This window comes from Lynx rufus, unplaced genomic scaffold (genome assembly GCF_022079265.1).
Source record: "Lynx rufus isolate CCGP_SWC_20201006 ecotype Redwood Valley unplaced genomic scaffold, mLynRuf1.p SCAF_18, whole genome shotgun sequence".
In the NCBI taxonomy this organism is placed as follows: domain Eukaryota; kingdom Metazoa; phylum Chordata; class Mammalia; order Carnivora; family Felidae; genus Lynx; species Lynx rufus.
In genome coordinates, this window is record NW_025814832.1 from 1042056 (window position 1) to 1057706 (window position 15651).

Consider the following 15651-nt stretch of genomic DNA (forward strand, 5'->3'; position numbering starts at 1 on the left):
ACGGAGGTCACAAAGGTGAAGTTCCAGGCCTGAGGTTCTCTCCCACGTGGGACGGAGCAGGGGCCATCAGCCACCACCCCCCCCCCACCAGTGCCATCCCAGAGCTGAGACCCAGCGCAGGCTGCAGTGTGGCCAGGGGGCTCCTACCTCATCAATGCTGGGATATGGGATATAGTCATCCTGCAAGACAAACCAGACAAGGCGACCGTTAGCCCCAGCAGTGCCCGTGAAGTGTGATGGCTGTTTCCATTCCCCTCTCCCGGGTCAGGGGTGGGGGTTGCCTGGCAGGCTGCATGAGAGCTTTAAGAGCATCAAAGGGAACACCAGATGCAGAACGGCAGAGAGGGAGCTCTGGGAATCCGGCTTCCCTTGAGTGCTTCCCCAAAGTGACAGAACCTGAACGCAAACCTGGCTAGCTGAAGGTGCACTGCACAAAGGCTCTGAACTTCTCACCTTTCACCCCTTGGGAATGAGGGCAAAAACAGGAGGATGGCTCCTGATTTCACCCAGCCCCGCCTTCAGGCAAGGGAGCTGACTTCCAAGTGACGAGCTTCCCTGGGCCTTGGGAAAGGAAACTGTAGCGGAGGAGCAGAGCCTCGAGCCCAGAGCCTGATACCCCTAAATGCCGTGTGCAGTTCTTTTGCAGGAGCAGGTACAGAAGATCAAGGCTGAGCCACAAGCCGTAGGTCTCGCTGAAGGCCTCCATCCCCACCCCCTAAAGCTGCCCTATAGGCATCAAGCTAAGGCCCCCTTACTATCCACCGCGCCCAGTCAACACAGGCGCAGCCACTTAAGTAGCTCTTGGTGGAAGTCAGGTGGACGATGGCAGACCCCAGCACGCCGGCTGTCCCCTCGTCGCGCCCACAGGGCTGCCGCCTCATCCACACAGCCCACCTTGTTCTTCTGGGGTCCCGGCTTCTGCTCTTCAAGCTTGATCCCCTATGGCAACACGGAAAAGAGGATTCATGAAAAAGCAAAGGTCACATAAAAGGGGACAAATGGAGGGTTCGCTTGAGATTCGCAAGCCCCTGCCTTGATGGGGTTGGTAATAATAGCTACAGCTGATCGTGCCCGGTCCTTACACATCACACACCTTGTCACACTCAGTCCCCACAGCAGCTCCAAGTAAGGCAGTAGGGCAGGCAACTAAGAGCACAGGCTCGAGCTAGATCACCAGGGTTCAGATCCCAACACTGCCACTTAGGACCTTGGGCAAGTCACAAAACCTCTGTGGCACAGTGCTCCCTTCTGTAGAACCCAAACGGTAATAGCAGCTACCAGTGTGGTAAAGGTTAAATGTTGATGATGTTGGTTAAGCCCTTGAAAGAGTGACTGGTTTGGCTACAGATAATTATTACCATCATTCCCAGGGAGCAATATCGTGCCGGCACTGAAATCTCTCTGCCAGGCTCTTAGGACCAGTAGGTACGGGGCAAGGATGGGAACCCACGTCCAAATGGTGTCAAAGCCAGCACTCTGGACCTGGTGCCCCCACAGCTGCCCTCCCTCCTTGGGGGGCAGACCCACAGGTGACAGGCAGGGGGCCTGGAGCTCGTTCATTTCTGGGAAGCAGTGCCTTGTCCTGTGGTCCTATGGTCCAGATCTGACTTCACTGGGTTTTTTCAAGACAGGAGCACATAGTTAAATTAGACTGTTTGAATAAATTGAGTAAGGGAATGAGAAGGTGGGATAACTAGGACAAACAGGTCCCCTCTGGAGAGAAGACCATCCTAATCGTAACATAATGCATGGGGATTTTAAGCTTCCTCAGCACCCTCCCACGGTTGTCTCCTTTGAAGCCCTCAGCATCTTTATGCCAAAGGGAAACTGAGGCACAGAGAGGCGGCTGCTTCTGCTGTTGCACAGCTACTGAGTGGCAGGGCCTGGATTTGAAGCCAGGCTGTCTGTCTAAGCACACAATCATATCCCATAGGCCTTGGAGCCCAAGGCTCCCGCTCACTGGCTGGGTTTAGACTTCGGCTTCTCCGGACTTCTCTGGGCTGAGTCACCCTGCAGCATTGCTCAGGAGGGTGTGGGAGGACCCCTCCCACCGGACAGGTGCTCCTCTCCCCACACAGGGAGAAAACCACCTGGGTGGCCCTGCAGACCCTGTCCAGGGAGGCAAACTGGGCAGATGGGGAGGGGGGTGATGTCAGAAGTTTGTTTTGTTTGTCCTGCATTAGTCACCCCTACTTGGGAACAGCCCCTGGGCAGGAAAGCAAACCTCCTCCCCACTCATCCCCTCCCCGATGACACAGAGCCATCACCCAGCTCTGGGCCCTCTCCTCTCCTTTCCATGGATCTGCCTTTGCAATCAGTATTATCATTAACCCCCCTTTTTCCTCACCATGAAGAAATCAAGGATCAGACAGGTAGAGTGACTTGACCAAGGACACTCAGCTACACAGTGCCAGGGTTAAAACTTGAACCCAGGACAAAATGGACCTCAGTCTCGGTTGCTTCATAGGAATTGTGCCCTTCTTCCAATTCCTCCACTGTCGGGGGATGGCAGGGGGTGGAGGGGAGGTCAGGAGTCCCAGATCTGAGTTCCAGCTCTCCATGACTCGCAGAGTGCCCTGGGCACTGACTGCTCTGAAAGTCAGTCTCCAGAACCACAGCATGAGAAGAGGTGGCCCACGCCCAAGGACAGGATCTGGCCACACCACGCCACCTGCTTCACTCCCACTATTTCCCCATATATGAGTTTTGTACATACAGAAGAGCTGGAAAGTGTGGGCCCCTTGGAGGCCGGGGCCCAGTGGGCAGGGACCTAAACCCCAGGCAGTTGGATTTCAGCCCCTGGCCATCTCAACGGAGATGGAACAGGCAAGCCCTCGGGTGTCTGCTGCCACAAACGTACAGAGCATAAAAACCAAACCCCTGCCCTCAGGAGGGTCCCAATCGAGTTGAGAAGTCAAGCCCCGCAGCCTGGACACAGAGAAGGCAGACCAGCAGGAGGCCAGTTAAGGAGGGCTGAATTATGTACTGGGAGAGCCCTTTGCAGGGGAGGCGGGGGTCTCCAGCTGGGGGTGAGGGAGGGATGGGTGGATTGTGGGACCAAACGAAGAGAAGGCAGGGGGAGCTGCAAATCCCCTGCCAGCTTCCCAGAGTGCCAGGATCTCATGGGCTCCGGTGAAAATCCCAGCTTTACGCCAGGCAGCAGAGCACGTAGCTGCGCACGGTCTCCCACCCCTCGCTGCCAAGGCACATGCCACCCCTGTTTCCACAACCCGACTGTAAGTCCCTAAATGTATGTAAAATCGGTCTGCAGTCCACACACTGCTGGAGGATCTTTGTAACTTCTGGGTGATAATGACACAACCACTACAATACTTCTCCCTCAAATGGTCCCTCCCCTTCCCTATCATTAGGGAGACCTGGCTTTCCTGTGAGCACCTCAGTGTCTCCACCTGCATCACAGGACCGCAGTGGCACCCTAACTGCCTCTCCTCCAGAGCTTCCACACCATTACCATGGAATCTTTCCCTGCACCTGTAGCATCTACTCAGGGTAGAAAGCATCATAACATAATGGCTAAGCCTTCTGACTCTGAAGCTACTTACTACCCACAACCCTTGAGTGCTTTAAGTAAGATCTCTGTGCCTCAGTTTTCCCACCTGTGAAAAGAAAATAATGATAATAGTACAGCTGCTTCCTGCGGACTTTTCAGGAAGAAATGAGCTAAGACTTGTTACTGTCTGAGCCGAGAAAAGTGCTTAAAACACATGTGCTACCGGGGCGCTTGGGTGGCTCAGTTGGTTAAGCATCTGACTGTGGCTCAGGTCATGATCTCATGGCTCGTTTGTGAGTTCTAAGCCCCACATCAGACGCTTTGCTGTCAGCACAGAGCCCTCTTTGGATTCTCTGTTGCCCTCCCTGCCCCTCCCCCACTAGTGCTGGCTCTCAAAAATAAACTTTTTTTTTAATTTTAGGGGCCCCAGAGTGACTCAGTCGGTTAAGCGACCTACTTAGGCTCAGGTCATGATCTTGTGGTTCGTGGGTTCGAGCCCCACATCGGGCTCTATGCTGACAGCTCAGAGCCTGGATCCTGTTTCTGATTCTGTGTCTCCCTCTCTCTCTGCCCCTTCCCTGTTCATGCTCTGTTCACGCTCTCTCTGTCTCTCAAAAATAAACATTAAAAAAAATTTTTTTTAATTTTTAAATACATGTGCTATTGTCAGCGTCTTCTTCCCACCCATATCAGTTAAGCCTTCTGGACGTCCCCCCAAACCCCCCAGGGCACCAGTTCTTACCTGTGAACCCTGGCCCCTTGGTGAGGAATAATTATAAAGTGCCCCCCAAATCCATTTTGAACACTGATTTTTATGCAATGCTTATCAAGTATTTACATACATTATTTCATTTCATCCCAACAACCGTGTGAGTGGGTATTTCTGTTATTATTTATAAGGGCTGCGGCATGATTTATAACAACAAATATTCTGGTCTTCACCCATTCCTGGCACAGAACTCCTACAGCCTGTTGAATCTCGTAAGTGACGAGAGCAATGGGAGCATTCAGGAGCATCTTTTGCTACAATATTTGGTCTTTTGTCCTTGGTTCCTGAAACAGCTCCAGAGCCATAAAGGTGAAAGCAAGAAGGTTATTTATAAGTTTGTTAATGAGGTTGACTTTTGGGACACCCCTAAGGATGGAGCTGGTTGCCAGGGGAACCAACCACCACTAGAGGCTCCAAACCTTCAGTCCCACCTCCCCAACCTCGCAGGAGGGGAGAGGGGCTGGAGGCTGAATCAATCTCCAGTGGCCAATGGTTTAATCGATCATGCCTAAGTAATAAAGCCTCTATAAAAAACCCAAATGATGGGTTCGGGGAGCTTCCGGGTTGGTGAGTACATGGCCGCGCTGGGAGAGTGATACATCCAGAGGACACAGAAGCTCTTCCCGGCCTTCCCGCATACCTTGCCCTCCACAACTCTCCCATCAGGCTGTTCCTGAGTTATATCCCTTTATGAATCAATTGATAATCTAGTAAGTAAACTGTTCTGAGTTCTCTGAGCCACTCTAGCAAATGAATAGAACCTGAGCAGGGAATCATGGGACCCTCAAATTCATAGCCTGTTGGTCAGAAGCACAGGTGACAACAGACTCGTGGCCGGCATCTGAAGCGGGCAGGGGGCAGGCTTGCGGGGCAGAGCCCATACCCTGTGGGATCTGACGCTCTCTCTGGGAGACAGTGTCAGAATGGAGCTGAACTGCAGGACACCAAGCTGGTGTCACAGAATTGTTCGGTGGGGGGAAAACAACCACACATTTGGTGTCAGAGGGAGGTGAAAACAGTGCTGTGAACAGATAGAAAACAGGAGCCGGAAGGCTCAGAAAAAGGAAGGAACTTGTGCTAGCAAGTGTTAGGTGCAAGGTTTGACCTCGGGTGGGTCTCTCACCCGAAGCTCTGCCTCCCAGACTCAAGATGCGCCCCTAGGAAAGGGCTTTCTTTTTCCGACTTTCTTCCCAACCCCTCCCAGGAACAACGGACCCTTTCAAGCCCTCTCCACATCTGTGAGGTTGTGTATTGCATCTGTTCTACCGGAGGAGATTTTTCTGGTTTTTTCCTTCGGGCAGGAGCTTCCCAGAATCCTCCTGCTGCTCAGCATGAAAATGGCCTTAGGTAGTTCAGGCTATGAGTTCTCTCTTCTCTTCCCTTCCCTCCAAGGCTCCCAAGTTCTGCCTGGTGTCGTATCCCCCAAGGACACTACAGCACGCCCGCCACCCATGGCTCAGCTACCCCACTTTGGCGAGGCTCACCTGCATTTTCTCCAGCATCTCAAAGAACTCCGCAGACTGAAAGACACAAAGAAGATACATCAGTCAGGAGGTCTGCTGAGAAAGCCTCCTTACCAACTGTCTGCAAACTTAGCCCAGGGCTTCCCGGGGGATGAGAGTCATTTGGATCAAGAGAGAAGGTAATTTGATTTTGCTTTTGCAGGCTGGAGGGCCAGAATGCCCCATACAACAAAAGAAAAAACGAAACATGCGCAGGCTGGCGAATGGCCCTGGGGAGACAGCCGCTCAGTCTCTGTCAAGAGAGAGGAGTCTATAGGGCCCCTGGGAAAAGCCAAGTTCCCTAAAGCACCTGTCAGCCCCAGGATGAAGCCTCCAGAAGGAGTCATGTTTGGAATATTTTCAACCCAACAGTGAGGCCAAGGAGTCCAACACAAGTAGCTTTCCAACTTTAGTAGCAACACAGCCCTCCAGGGACCCTGGCCAGGGCAGCCATGGGGGCTTGAGCTCCAAATGTGCCTGCCCCTGTCCCCTGCCCCCAGAGCACCTCTTTGGGACCCTGGAGCTTGTGAGCAAAGCCTGAAAACGACCGAACTGCAGCCTCCAGGGACCTGGAGAGATTTTTTTTTTAAATCTCAAACTATGTAAATCCAAATCTTTAACCCACTTTGGTGCCAGCCTTTGTAAATTCCAGGTAAAGGCAAAAAGGAGAAACAGGAAGTGGAAAAGGGGGGCGGGGGGGGGGTGGTGAGTGGCTAAAAGCTCTGCCCTAACAAAATGCATGCAGAGAGTTCTCAGCAGCTTCCCCTCCATAGAAACAGCTACACTGTCTGGTCACAACATCACTGCCCACATCGGGGCACTGGCAAGCCGTGAGTTAATGAGCACCCAGAACATAGTCCTCAGATGAACGGGAAAGAAAAGAAGAGAAGAGAAGAGAAGAGAAGAGAAGAGAAGAGAAGAGAAGAGAAGAGAAGAGAAGAGAAGAGAAGAGAAGACAAAACGAAAAGAAAAGAAAACAAAAGAAAAGAAAAGCAGTGATAATGAAAAACGAGGATATCTTGTCACTCCTTTAAGCAGAGGTAGGGCATCCCTCCCTTCCTCCACAGGCACCAATGGGCCAGAATCACCAGGAGCCCCCCGGCCCTCAGAATTCCCAGAGAGAACCACCGCGGGAAGAACGCTTGAGGAGTCACCTGGCTTCAAATGACCTGTCCCAGACCAAAGCTGGCCTGTCAGAGGCAAGAGTCTCTGACCCACCAGCAGTTTGGGCTTAAGGGTCTGGAAACCCCACCTGTGAATATACAGAGTGGATGACAAGTTTCAGCACATCAGCACCCCTGACCAGAAGGAGCTGTCAAACACACAACTCCCAAATCTATCCTCCCCATTGATTCTGCGCATCCTTCTTAGCTCCAACCTCCAGGAGACCAAGATTCCTGGACAGAAAGAATTTATATAAATCAACAAGGGGAGAAAGATGAGCAGGAAGAGGACGAAAGGGCAGAAACCATCAACATTTGCACGCACAGACTTCTGACCCAGCAATTCCTCTTCTAAGAATCTGGGCTGTGAACACGCTTCCATGGGAACACGAGGATGAATGTTCACCGCACCATTTTTTGGGTTACGATGAGCTACGTTCAAATACCACAAATAGGTGTCGATACGTTAAATAACTTGGATGAAATGGACAATTCCAAGCAATACACAAACTACTGAAACTGACTCAAAGAAACGGCAAATCTAAATATATATATATATATATATATATATATATATATATTTAGTCTGAGCTGATGAAAATATATATATATTTCATAAATAAAGAAATTGAATTAGTAATCAAAAAGCTACACAAAGAAAAGCCCAGGTCCAGATGGCTTCAGCTGTAAATCCTGCCATTAAAGAAGAAGTAATACTAATTCCTCAGAAACTCTTAAAATAGGAGAGGGAACACTTGCCAACTTATTCTAAAAGAGTAGTATTACCCCGACACCAAAACCAAAGTCATCACAAGAAAACTACAGACCAATATAGTTCATGGATATAGACACAAAAATTCTCAAAAATATTAGCAAACTGAATCCGGCACCTTCTAAAAAGAATTATACACCATGACTGGGTGGGACTTATTACCGTCATGCAAAGTTGGTTTAACATCCAAAAATCAATGAATATAAAAACCAGAGGAATAAAAACAAAAACCGTATTATCAACTCAAAGACTAAAGAAAGCATTTGACAAAATTCAAAACCCTTTCTTGAGTAAAATTAAACACACACACACACACACACACACACACACACCCCAAACTAGATAGAAGGGAAATTCCTCAACATGATAAAGGGCATTTACCAAAAAAAAAAAAAATCACAGGTAATAATATTCTTAATAATGGGAAACTAGATACTTTGTCCATAAAAGAAGGTGTAAGACCAGAATATCCACTGTCATCATTTTTGTTTATCATTGTGTTAGATATTCTAGCCTGAACAGTTGAGCAAAAGAAAAAAAAAAAAAAACACACAAAAAAACTATATAAAAGGCATCCGAACTAGAAAGGAAGAACTGAAACTCTCTCTATTCACATAATCTTATACAGAGAAATAAGGAATTCACTAAGCAAAACTTACTAAAAATAATACAATAAATGAGTTCAGGATGCAAGACACAAGATCAACCTACAAAAAAAAATTGTTTTGCTATATACTATTGATGGACAATGAAAATAAAATTAAGAATTCCAATTTTAATAGCATCAAAGAGAATAAAATACTTACATGTAGATTTAACAAAATAAATGAAAAACGTATACTCTGAAAAGCACAAGACATTGATGACAGAAATTAAAGAAGTTATAAACAAATGGAGATAAATCCCATGATCACAACTAGAAGGGTTGGTATGATTAGGAGATCTACACCCTCCAAACTGATCTACAGATTCAACGCAATCTCTATCAAAATCCTAGCTGAATCCTTTGTAGAAATTAAAAAGTAATCCTAAAATTGACACTGAAATTCAAGGGGCCCAGAACGGCCAAAAGAACAAAGTTGGAGGACTCATACTTCCCAATTTCAAACTTACTGCAAAGCAAAACAATCAAGACAGTGTGGTACTGACACAGGATAGGCCTATAGGTCCATGGAATGAAAGTTACAGTTCAGAAACAAATCCATAGATCTATGGCAATCGGTCTTCAACAAGGGTGCCAAGACTATTCAACGGGGTCTTTTCAACAAATCATGTTGGGAAAACTAGATAGCCATGTGCAAAAGAATGAGGTTGGACCCTTAGATCACACCATCTACTGAAATGAACTGAAAATGAATCAACAACCTAGATATAAGAGCTAAAATTATAAAACTCTTAGAAGAAGGAACATATGGGTTGGCTCAGTCAGTTGAGTGTCTAACTTTGGCTCATGTCATGATCTCATGGTGCATGAGTTCAAGCCCCACGTCTGGCTCTGTGCTAACAGCTCAGAGCCTGGAGCCTGCTTCAGATTCTGTGTCTCCCTCTCTCTCTCTCTGCCCCTCCCCCACTCATGTTCTCTGTCTCTCTCTGTCTCAAAAGTAAACATTTAAAAAAATGTTTAAATAAAATAAATAAAACTCTTAGAATAAAACATAGGAGTAAGTCTTTGTGACACTGCATATGGAATGGATTCTTAGATATGACACCCAAAGCATAAGCAGCAAAAACAAAAAACAATAATTTAGATTTAATTTCACCGAAATTAAAAACTTTTGTACTTCAACAGACACTCTCAAGTGAAAAGACAACCTCACAAAATAGGAGAAATATTTGCAAACCATATATCTGCCCCTCTCCCCCACTCGCAGTCTCCAAAATAAAAGAAAATTTTAATAAAAGATTCAAGATGCACTGCTAAGTGAGACAAATGGAATTTAGGTGATCCCATTTTTTTTCAATTAGATATAAAAAACCTATTTGTGTGTGTGTATCCCCTATATGATATACACATAAAGATATCAATATACAGGTATAAAATACATAGATATGCATAGGTATGTAGGTATCGATACAGATAGATAGGTCTGACGTGCATACACACATCACTCATCCAGACAAAAAATACTAACTTGAAGGATAAATGTCAAACTAAGTTATAGGTTAAGGATATTTTTTTTCCTTTTTTCTTTTCATATTTTTTAAATTATCTGTAACAACTATAAATTATTTTTGGAGTAACTTGTTACCCAGCAATAGTTTTTAAGGCTTCGACAGCAGAAGCTCTGGCATTCCTTTCTTTGCTTCCCTCAGCCCCTGCCCCAGGCCCTTCTCTCGTCTTCATTACCGGGTATCCAGGGACACAAGTACACTGCCTTTGGTGTCCACAGAAAGCCCCTGGATTCGGGCCAATTCATTCCCAGCTCTGACCGTGGCTCTGTGGATTACAGACTGAGCCTCTCCCAAATGACCCTCCTATCCAGTTTGCTCTCTGTTATCCATGAAAAGTGGCAATCAAAAGATCTTTTGTGGGGGAAAAATACGTATTTGTGTGTTCTTAGACAATGCCCTTGTATTGCCTGATCTGTTAACCCCAAATGATTAAGCACCTGCAAGGCACGGACTAGATACTGCAAGTGCCAGGCGAGGACTCCAGGGTATTTCATCTCAATTATTAGACAAAGCTGCTCAGCATTGTTACAGATGACCAGTGTCAGAGCGGTTCAGAGGAGGCATGAAGCACTTCTGGCTGGAAGGTCAAGTGTATGAGTTCTCTACTCCTGTGTGACAAATGACTCCAAAACTTAGTGACTCTAAATTTCTTTGGCTCAGGAATGCAGAAGTGGTTTCATTGTACGGTTCCAGCTCAGAGTTCCTCAGGTGGCTACAGTCAGGACATGAACGGGGGCTGCATCACCTGAAGACCTGGTTGGGGCTGAGGGATCTGCTCACAAAGCTGCTGCCAGGAGGCCCCATCCTCCATCACACACACCTCTCCAGAGGCTGCTTGAATGTCCTCAAAATACTGCAGCTGACTCCCCCCAGAGTGAGTGATCTGAGAGGCAAAGCTACAGCACCTCTTACGACCTCGTCTGTGAAACTGCACACCATCCCTTCCCCCTTGTCCTATTCATTGGATGCGAGTGCCCACAACCACACAACCAGCTCACACTCAAGGGGGGGGGGGAATTAGCTTCCACCTCTTGAGGAGGGAAGTATCAAAAAATGTGTGGACACATTTTAACACCACCCCATCAAGGAAGGCTTCTGGCGAGAAGCGGGATCCCACTAGACCTTAAAGGATAAACAGAAATCACTTTGAAATCACTTTGCTAGGGAGGGGGAAGAGGTCATTACAGGCAGTGGTTACTGTGTGGACAGAGGTGGACAGATGAAGAAGCATGATGTGTGCTCAACGAACAGTGAGTCGATCAACAAGGCAGACAGGCCTTTCAAGGCTCACGTGAGGGCGAAGTGAGAACGTGGACCAGGAAGTACCTGGTCCAAGGCGAGCACGCAGTTTCTGCTGGTAGTTGCTATTTACTACTTAGAAAGCTTGCTCTGGGGGGCGCCTGCCGGCTCAGTCGGTTAAGCCTTGTTTAAGCATCCAACTTCGGCCCAGGTCATGATCTCACGGTTTGTAGGTTCAAGTCCCACATCGGGCTCTGTGCCGACAGCTCAGAGCCTGGAGCCTGCTTCGGATTCTGTGTCTCCCTCTCTCTCTCTACCCTGCCCCGCTCACAGTCTCTCTGTGTCTCTCAAAAATAAACAAACATAGAAAAAAAAGTTAAAAAGAAAGCTTGCTCTGGAAGTGAGCTGTGTCCTTTTGAGAGATGGTCTGGAAGCTTTAGGACAGTTCCGGATTTAGAACACAGCTTTATCAGTCTTCCCAGAGGCAGTGTGTTTAGATTACTGTTAAAAACGGGTTTGCGTTTCCCAAGTGAGGATGCTGGGGCTGGCACAGATGGGAGGCTGAGGGCTGAGATCCGGCCTCGGGCCTGAGTAATGCACTGGGCAGCGACTCCTGCGTGGACAGCGCCCAAGAGCAGAGAACAGTGGCAACTTGGCCTCAGCTGTGCCGGCCCCACTTCTCGGTGACTCATTGAACTTTCCTATGGGACAGTCCAGCCATGGCAAAGAGCAAGTCTCTTTTTCCACCCAGAAGCAGGGTGACTCAGGCCAGCCCGGAACAGCAGCTCCGGCCACTCACACCTACCGCCGTCCACACCCCCGAGATTGCGTCACACAGCCAAGAGCACACAGAACGCACTCAATAAATGCTTACTGACTCACTAGCACTGTCCCGTAGGCCCTTCAAGACAGAATGAAGTCCCGCCCGAGGCATCCTCAGGAAGGGAATTCCCCCTCCATCAGGAAGCCAGCATTGGATTGTCACAGAGAAATGTAATTCAGCCTCCTCATCAATAGCATCCGCTCAGCTGTCCCATTTATTATTAGCAGCAACGGTTGCCACCCAAATCCCAGCCACTGCCAGCGTGTCCCCTTGGGCTCCCCTTTAACAGCCAGTCAAGTAAGCCATGAGATAATCACAGAGAGCCAGCGCTCAACCAAGGAAGTCACAGATTGGGCCCCAGGCTTTTGTTTGGATTCCACCCCTGTCCTCTCCACCTCCCAATATAGAAAACATCAGGCCTTCCTCTACAAGGGCAAAGCGAGTCCTTGGGGGTGAACGCAGGAGGAGGTCTAAGGCAGCAGGAGCAGAAGAGAACAGAACCTGCAAGGTCAGCCTCAAGAAATCCTCCAGATGCCCCTCCTTGTTCACTTGGGTGTCAGCCCCTGCCCAGGCAACGGAGAAGCAGCCATGAAGGAGCACAGTGTGGGAGGCCACAGACCTCCATCTCGCTGCCCTGCGCCCTATCTCCATCTGGTCCACAGCAGCCCTACATCTGGATGCGGCCTTTCCCTGCAGACAAGCAGCCACCTATTCTTTCCTTCTTGCTATATCTCAGCTGGGGAGATCTCCACCAGCACTGCCCCCTCTCCCTCATCCTCCCCCCGACCCTACTTGGAGAAGGGACACTCACTGCCACCCACCTGCTGCCCATAGGGTCCCTGCTAGGCAACCTGCCCTAGCTTTGAGCTCCTTTCTTCCCCTCCTGGAGACAGGATGTGTTTATATGTGAACGGCCTTTCTACAACCCCTGCCCAGGAGGTACCACACGCCCGCTGCTCACAGCACAGGACGGTGTCGTCTGAGCACCTGCGCCTTGGAGTGGGGCTGCGGTGGGGTAACGTGAGCCAGTCTGCAGAGCCTGGCAGAGCACCCAACACAGCATGCTCGTGCACGGTAGCAATTGTCTCCTTGTCCCTGCCTATCTGAATCTAGGACACACCAAAGAAGCAAAGGTGTGTCGACGGCAACAAGAGACATGGAAACAAGACAAGGATGGAGGAGAAGGTGCTCCCAGGAAAATGGGATGGAGAGACATGGGCTGGGTGGTGCTGGGGGAAGAGGGAAACAGAGCAAGCTTCTTGTCCCCATAGGCAAGGAAGACACTGCAAAAGAAAAGGATTTCTGGAGAGTTTTGTAAAGAGATTTTTGGAAGGTTGGGAGAGCTAAGGAACACAGAGCACACCCCCCATGGGGAGCCAGACAGGATATGTCCCATGGCTGCCTAGCCAGAGCGCAAGTCTCACTGCTCTAACTCTGCTGCTGGCCTAGAGGTCCCCCTCCACAGCGCAGGCAGAGTGAGGGGGCCAGCTGGCCACCAGCCTAGCTGCCAAAGCCTGCGGAAAACGCTGGGGATGTTCCCCACAAGAAGACAAAGGGTAGGTTCGCTAGAATAGGAGATCCTCATAGGCAGGCCCTTGATTTCGTTCACTGCTATGTCCTTGGGCCTAGAATTGCCTGGCACATAGGAGATGCTCCAGGAACACGTGCTGAATGAGAGACTGATTACTCTGCCAAGCAAGCCAAGAACGAAGCAGGCGGTGGAGGCTGAGTCTTCGGCTTAGGAGTCTGGGCTAAAGAGGTCAGTGCTGATGCCAGTAAGTACTGTCTGCTCTTTGGCCACAGACTGTACCCCTCATCCTGGACAGCCAACCCTACCCCCAACTGGCACCTCCAGTAAGTTGCATCCAGGCACAGGGAGTGCTCCATGCAAGCCTCCCTCCCCTTCTCTCTTATGCTACCTTCTTGCTCCTCTTTCCCTTCTTTGGGCTCCAATCCCACCAATTCACATTGAGCACAGCTCCTCGGCTGCTGGCGCCTGGAGACACTACTTCAGCTGTGTCATCTTGGGCCAGGAGCCTCCAGGGGTCTTTATTTACTATGACAACCAGTGATGCAACAGAATTGCCTGAAGGGCTTGTTGAAAAACAGGTTTCGAGCCACCTCCCCCCCCCCCCAAGCTTCTAATTCCTGGCCAGAAAAGCTCCATTTATAACAAGTTGCCAGGTGATACTGATACTCCTGGTCTAGAGACCACACTGAGAACCACTAACTTGTGGAATCCATTGTACTTAATGAAGGTGATGTGTGACAGGGACCAACCTGGCCAGACCAGAGGTGGAACAGCATCAGGAAGAATGGGAAGATGGCTGGGTTCTTATGGAACATCTTAAAAATTAGGCAGAATTCTATTTAAATCTCCAAGGATTCGAAAATGCAAATGACTACAGGTACCAAGCAAGCAGCCTAAGAGTGAAGGGCTAAGTGAAAAGATTGATTCAATAATCAAAAAACTTCCCAAAAAGAAAAGTCCAGGATCAGATGGCAACATGGTAAATTCTAACAAACATTTCAAGAAGAATTACCACCTGGGCTCCATGCTGGGCTTAGAGCCTACTTAAAAAAAAAAAAAAAAAAAGGAGGGGGAGGGGGAGAATGGGGGAGAAGTGGGGAAGAAGGAGAGGAGGAGGAAGTAGAAGAATTACCACCAATCCTTCATAAACTCTTCCAGAATATATAAGAGGAGGGAACACTTCCTAACTCATTATCAAAACCATACAAAGAAACTACAAGGGTAGGAAACTACAGACCAGTATCCCTGCTGGATACAGACGCAAAAATCCGAACAAAACAGTAGCAAACCAAATTGAACAGCGTGCCATATGCCATGACCACATGGGATTTATCCCAGGAATGCAAGGTTGGTCCAACATGAGAAAATCAATGTAATACATCATATTAATAGAATGGGGGGGGGGGAGGGACACATGATCATCTCAACTAATACAGAAAGAGCACTTGACAAAATCCAATAATAAAAATACTCAGAAAACTAAAAATAGAAAGAAACCTCCTCAATATGATAAAGGACTTTTTTTTTTATAAACCCAAGTCATGCTCAATGACACTGAAAGCATACTGAAAACTTATCCATAAGACCAGGAACCAAATAAGGATACCCACTCTCACCACTACTATTCAGTGTACTAAAAATTCTAGCCAAAGCAATTAGGTAAGAGAAAGAAATAAAAGGCATCCAAATTGGAAAGGAAGAAATAAAACAATCTCCATTTATAGATGACATGAACCAATATGGAAAAATCCAAAGAATACACACACACACACACACACACACACACACACACACACGCGCGCACGTTACTAAAGCTAATAAAGGACAGTTAAAACCGTTTGTTACAAGCTCAACAAACAAAATTCAGTTGTTTTTATATATGAGCAATGAGAAATCTGAAAAGAAAATTAAGAAAACCATTCCATTTACAATAGCATTTTTAAAAATCTACTATAGGGGCGCCTGGGTGGCTCAGTCGGTTAAGCGTCCGACTTCGGCTCAGGTCGTGATGTCGCGGTTCGTGAGTTCAAGCCCCGTGTCAGGCTCTGTGCTGACAGCCCAGAGCCTGGAGCCTGTTTCAGATTCTGTGTCTCCCTCTCTCTCTGCCCCTCCCCCGTTCATACTCTGTCTCTCTCTGTCTCAAAAATAAATAAATGTTTAAAAAAAATC

At 48.2% G+C, this 15651-nt stretch overlaps 1 protein-coding gene across 2 annotated transcripts in view; it reads right to left on the reverse strand.

Moving 5' to 3' along the window:
* Positions 1–15651, reverse strand: part of RAP1GAP2 (RAP1 GTPase activating protein 2) — a 190669-nt gene that overhangs the window by 56570 nt on the left and 118448 nt on the right. For both annotated transcript variants that reach the window (XM_047080602.1, XM_047080604.1), the window contains 3 exons: positions 5765–5800; positions 895–939; positions 148–180 (listed from right to left, as the gene is read on the reverse strand). In XM_047080602.1, the coding sequence (XP_046936558.1) occupies positions 148–180; positions 895–939; positions 5765–5800 (114 nt within the window). The remainder of the gene's footprint in view (positions 1–147; positions 181–894; positions 940–5764; positions 5801–15651) is intronic.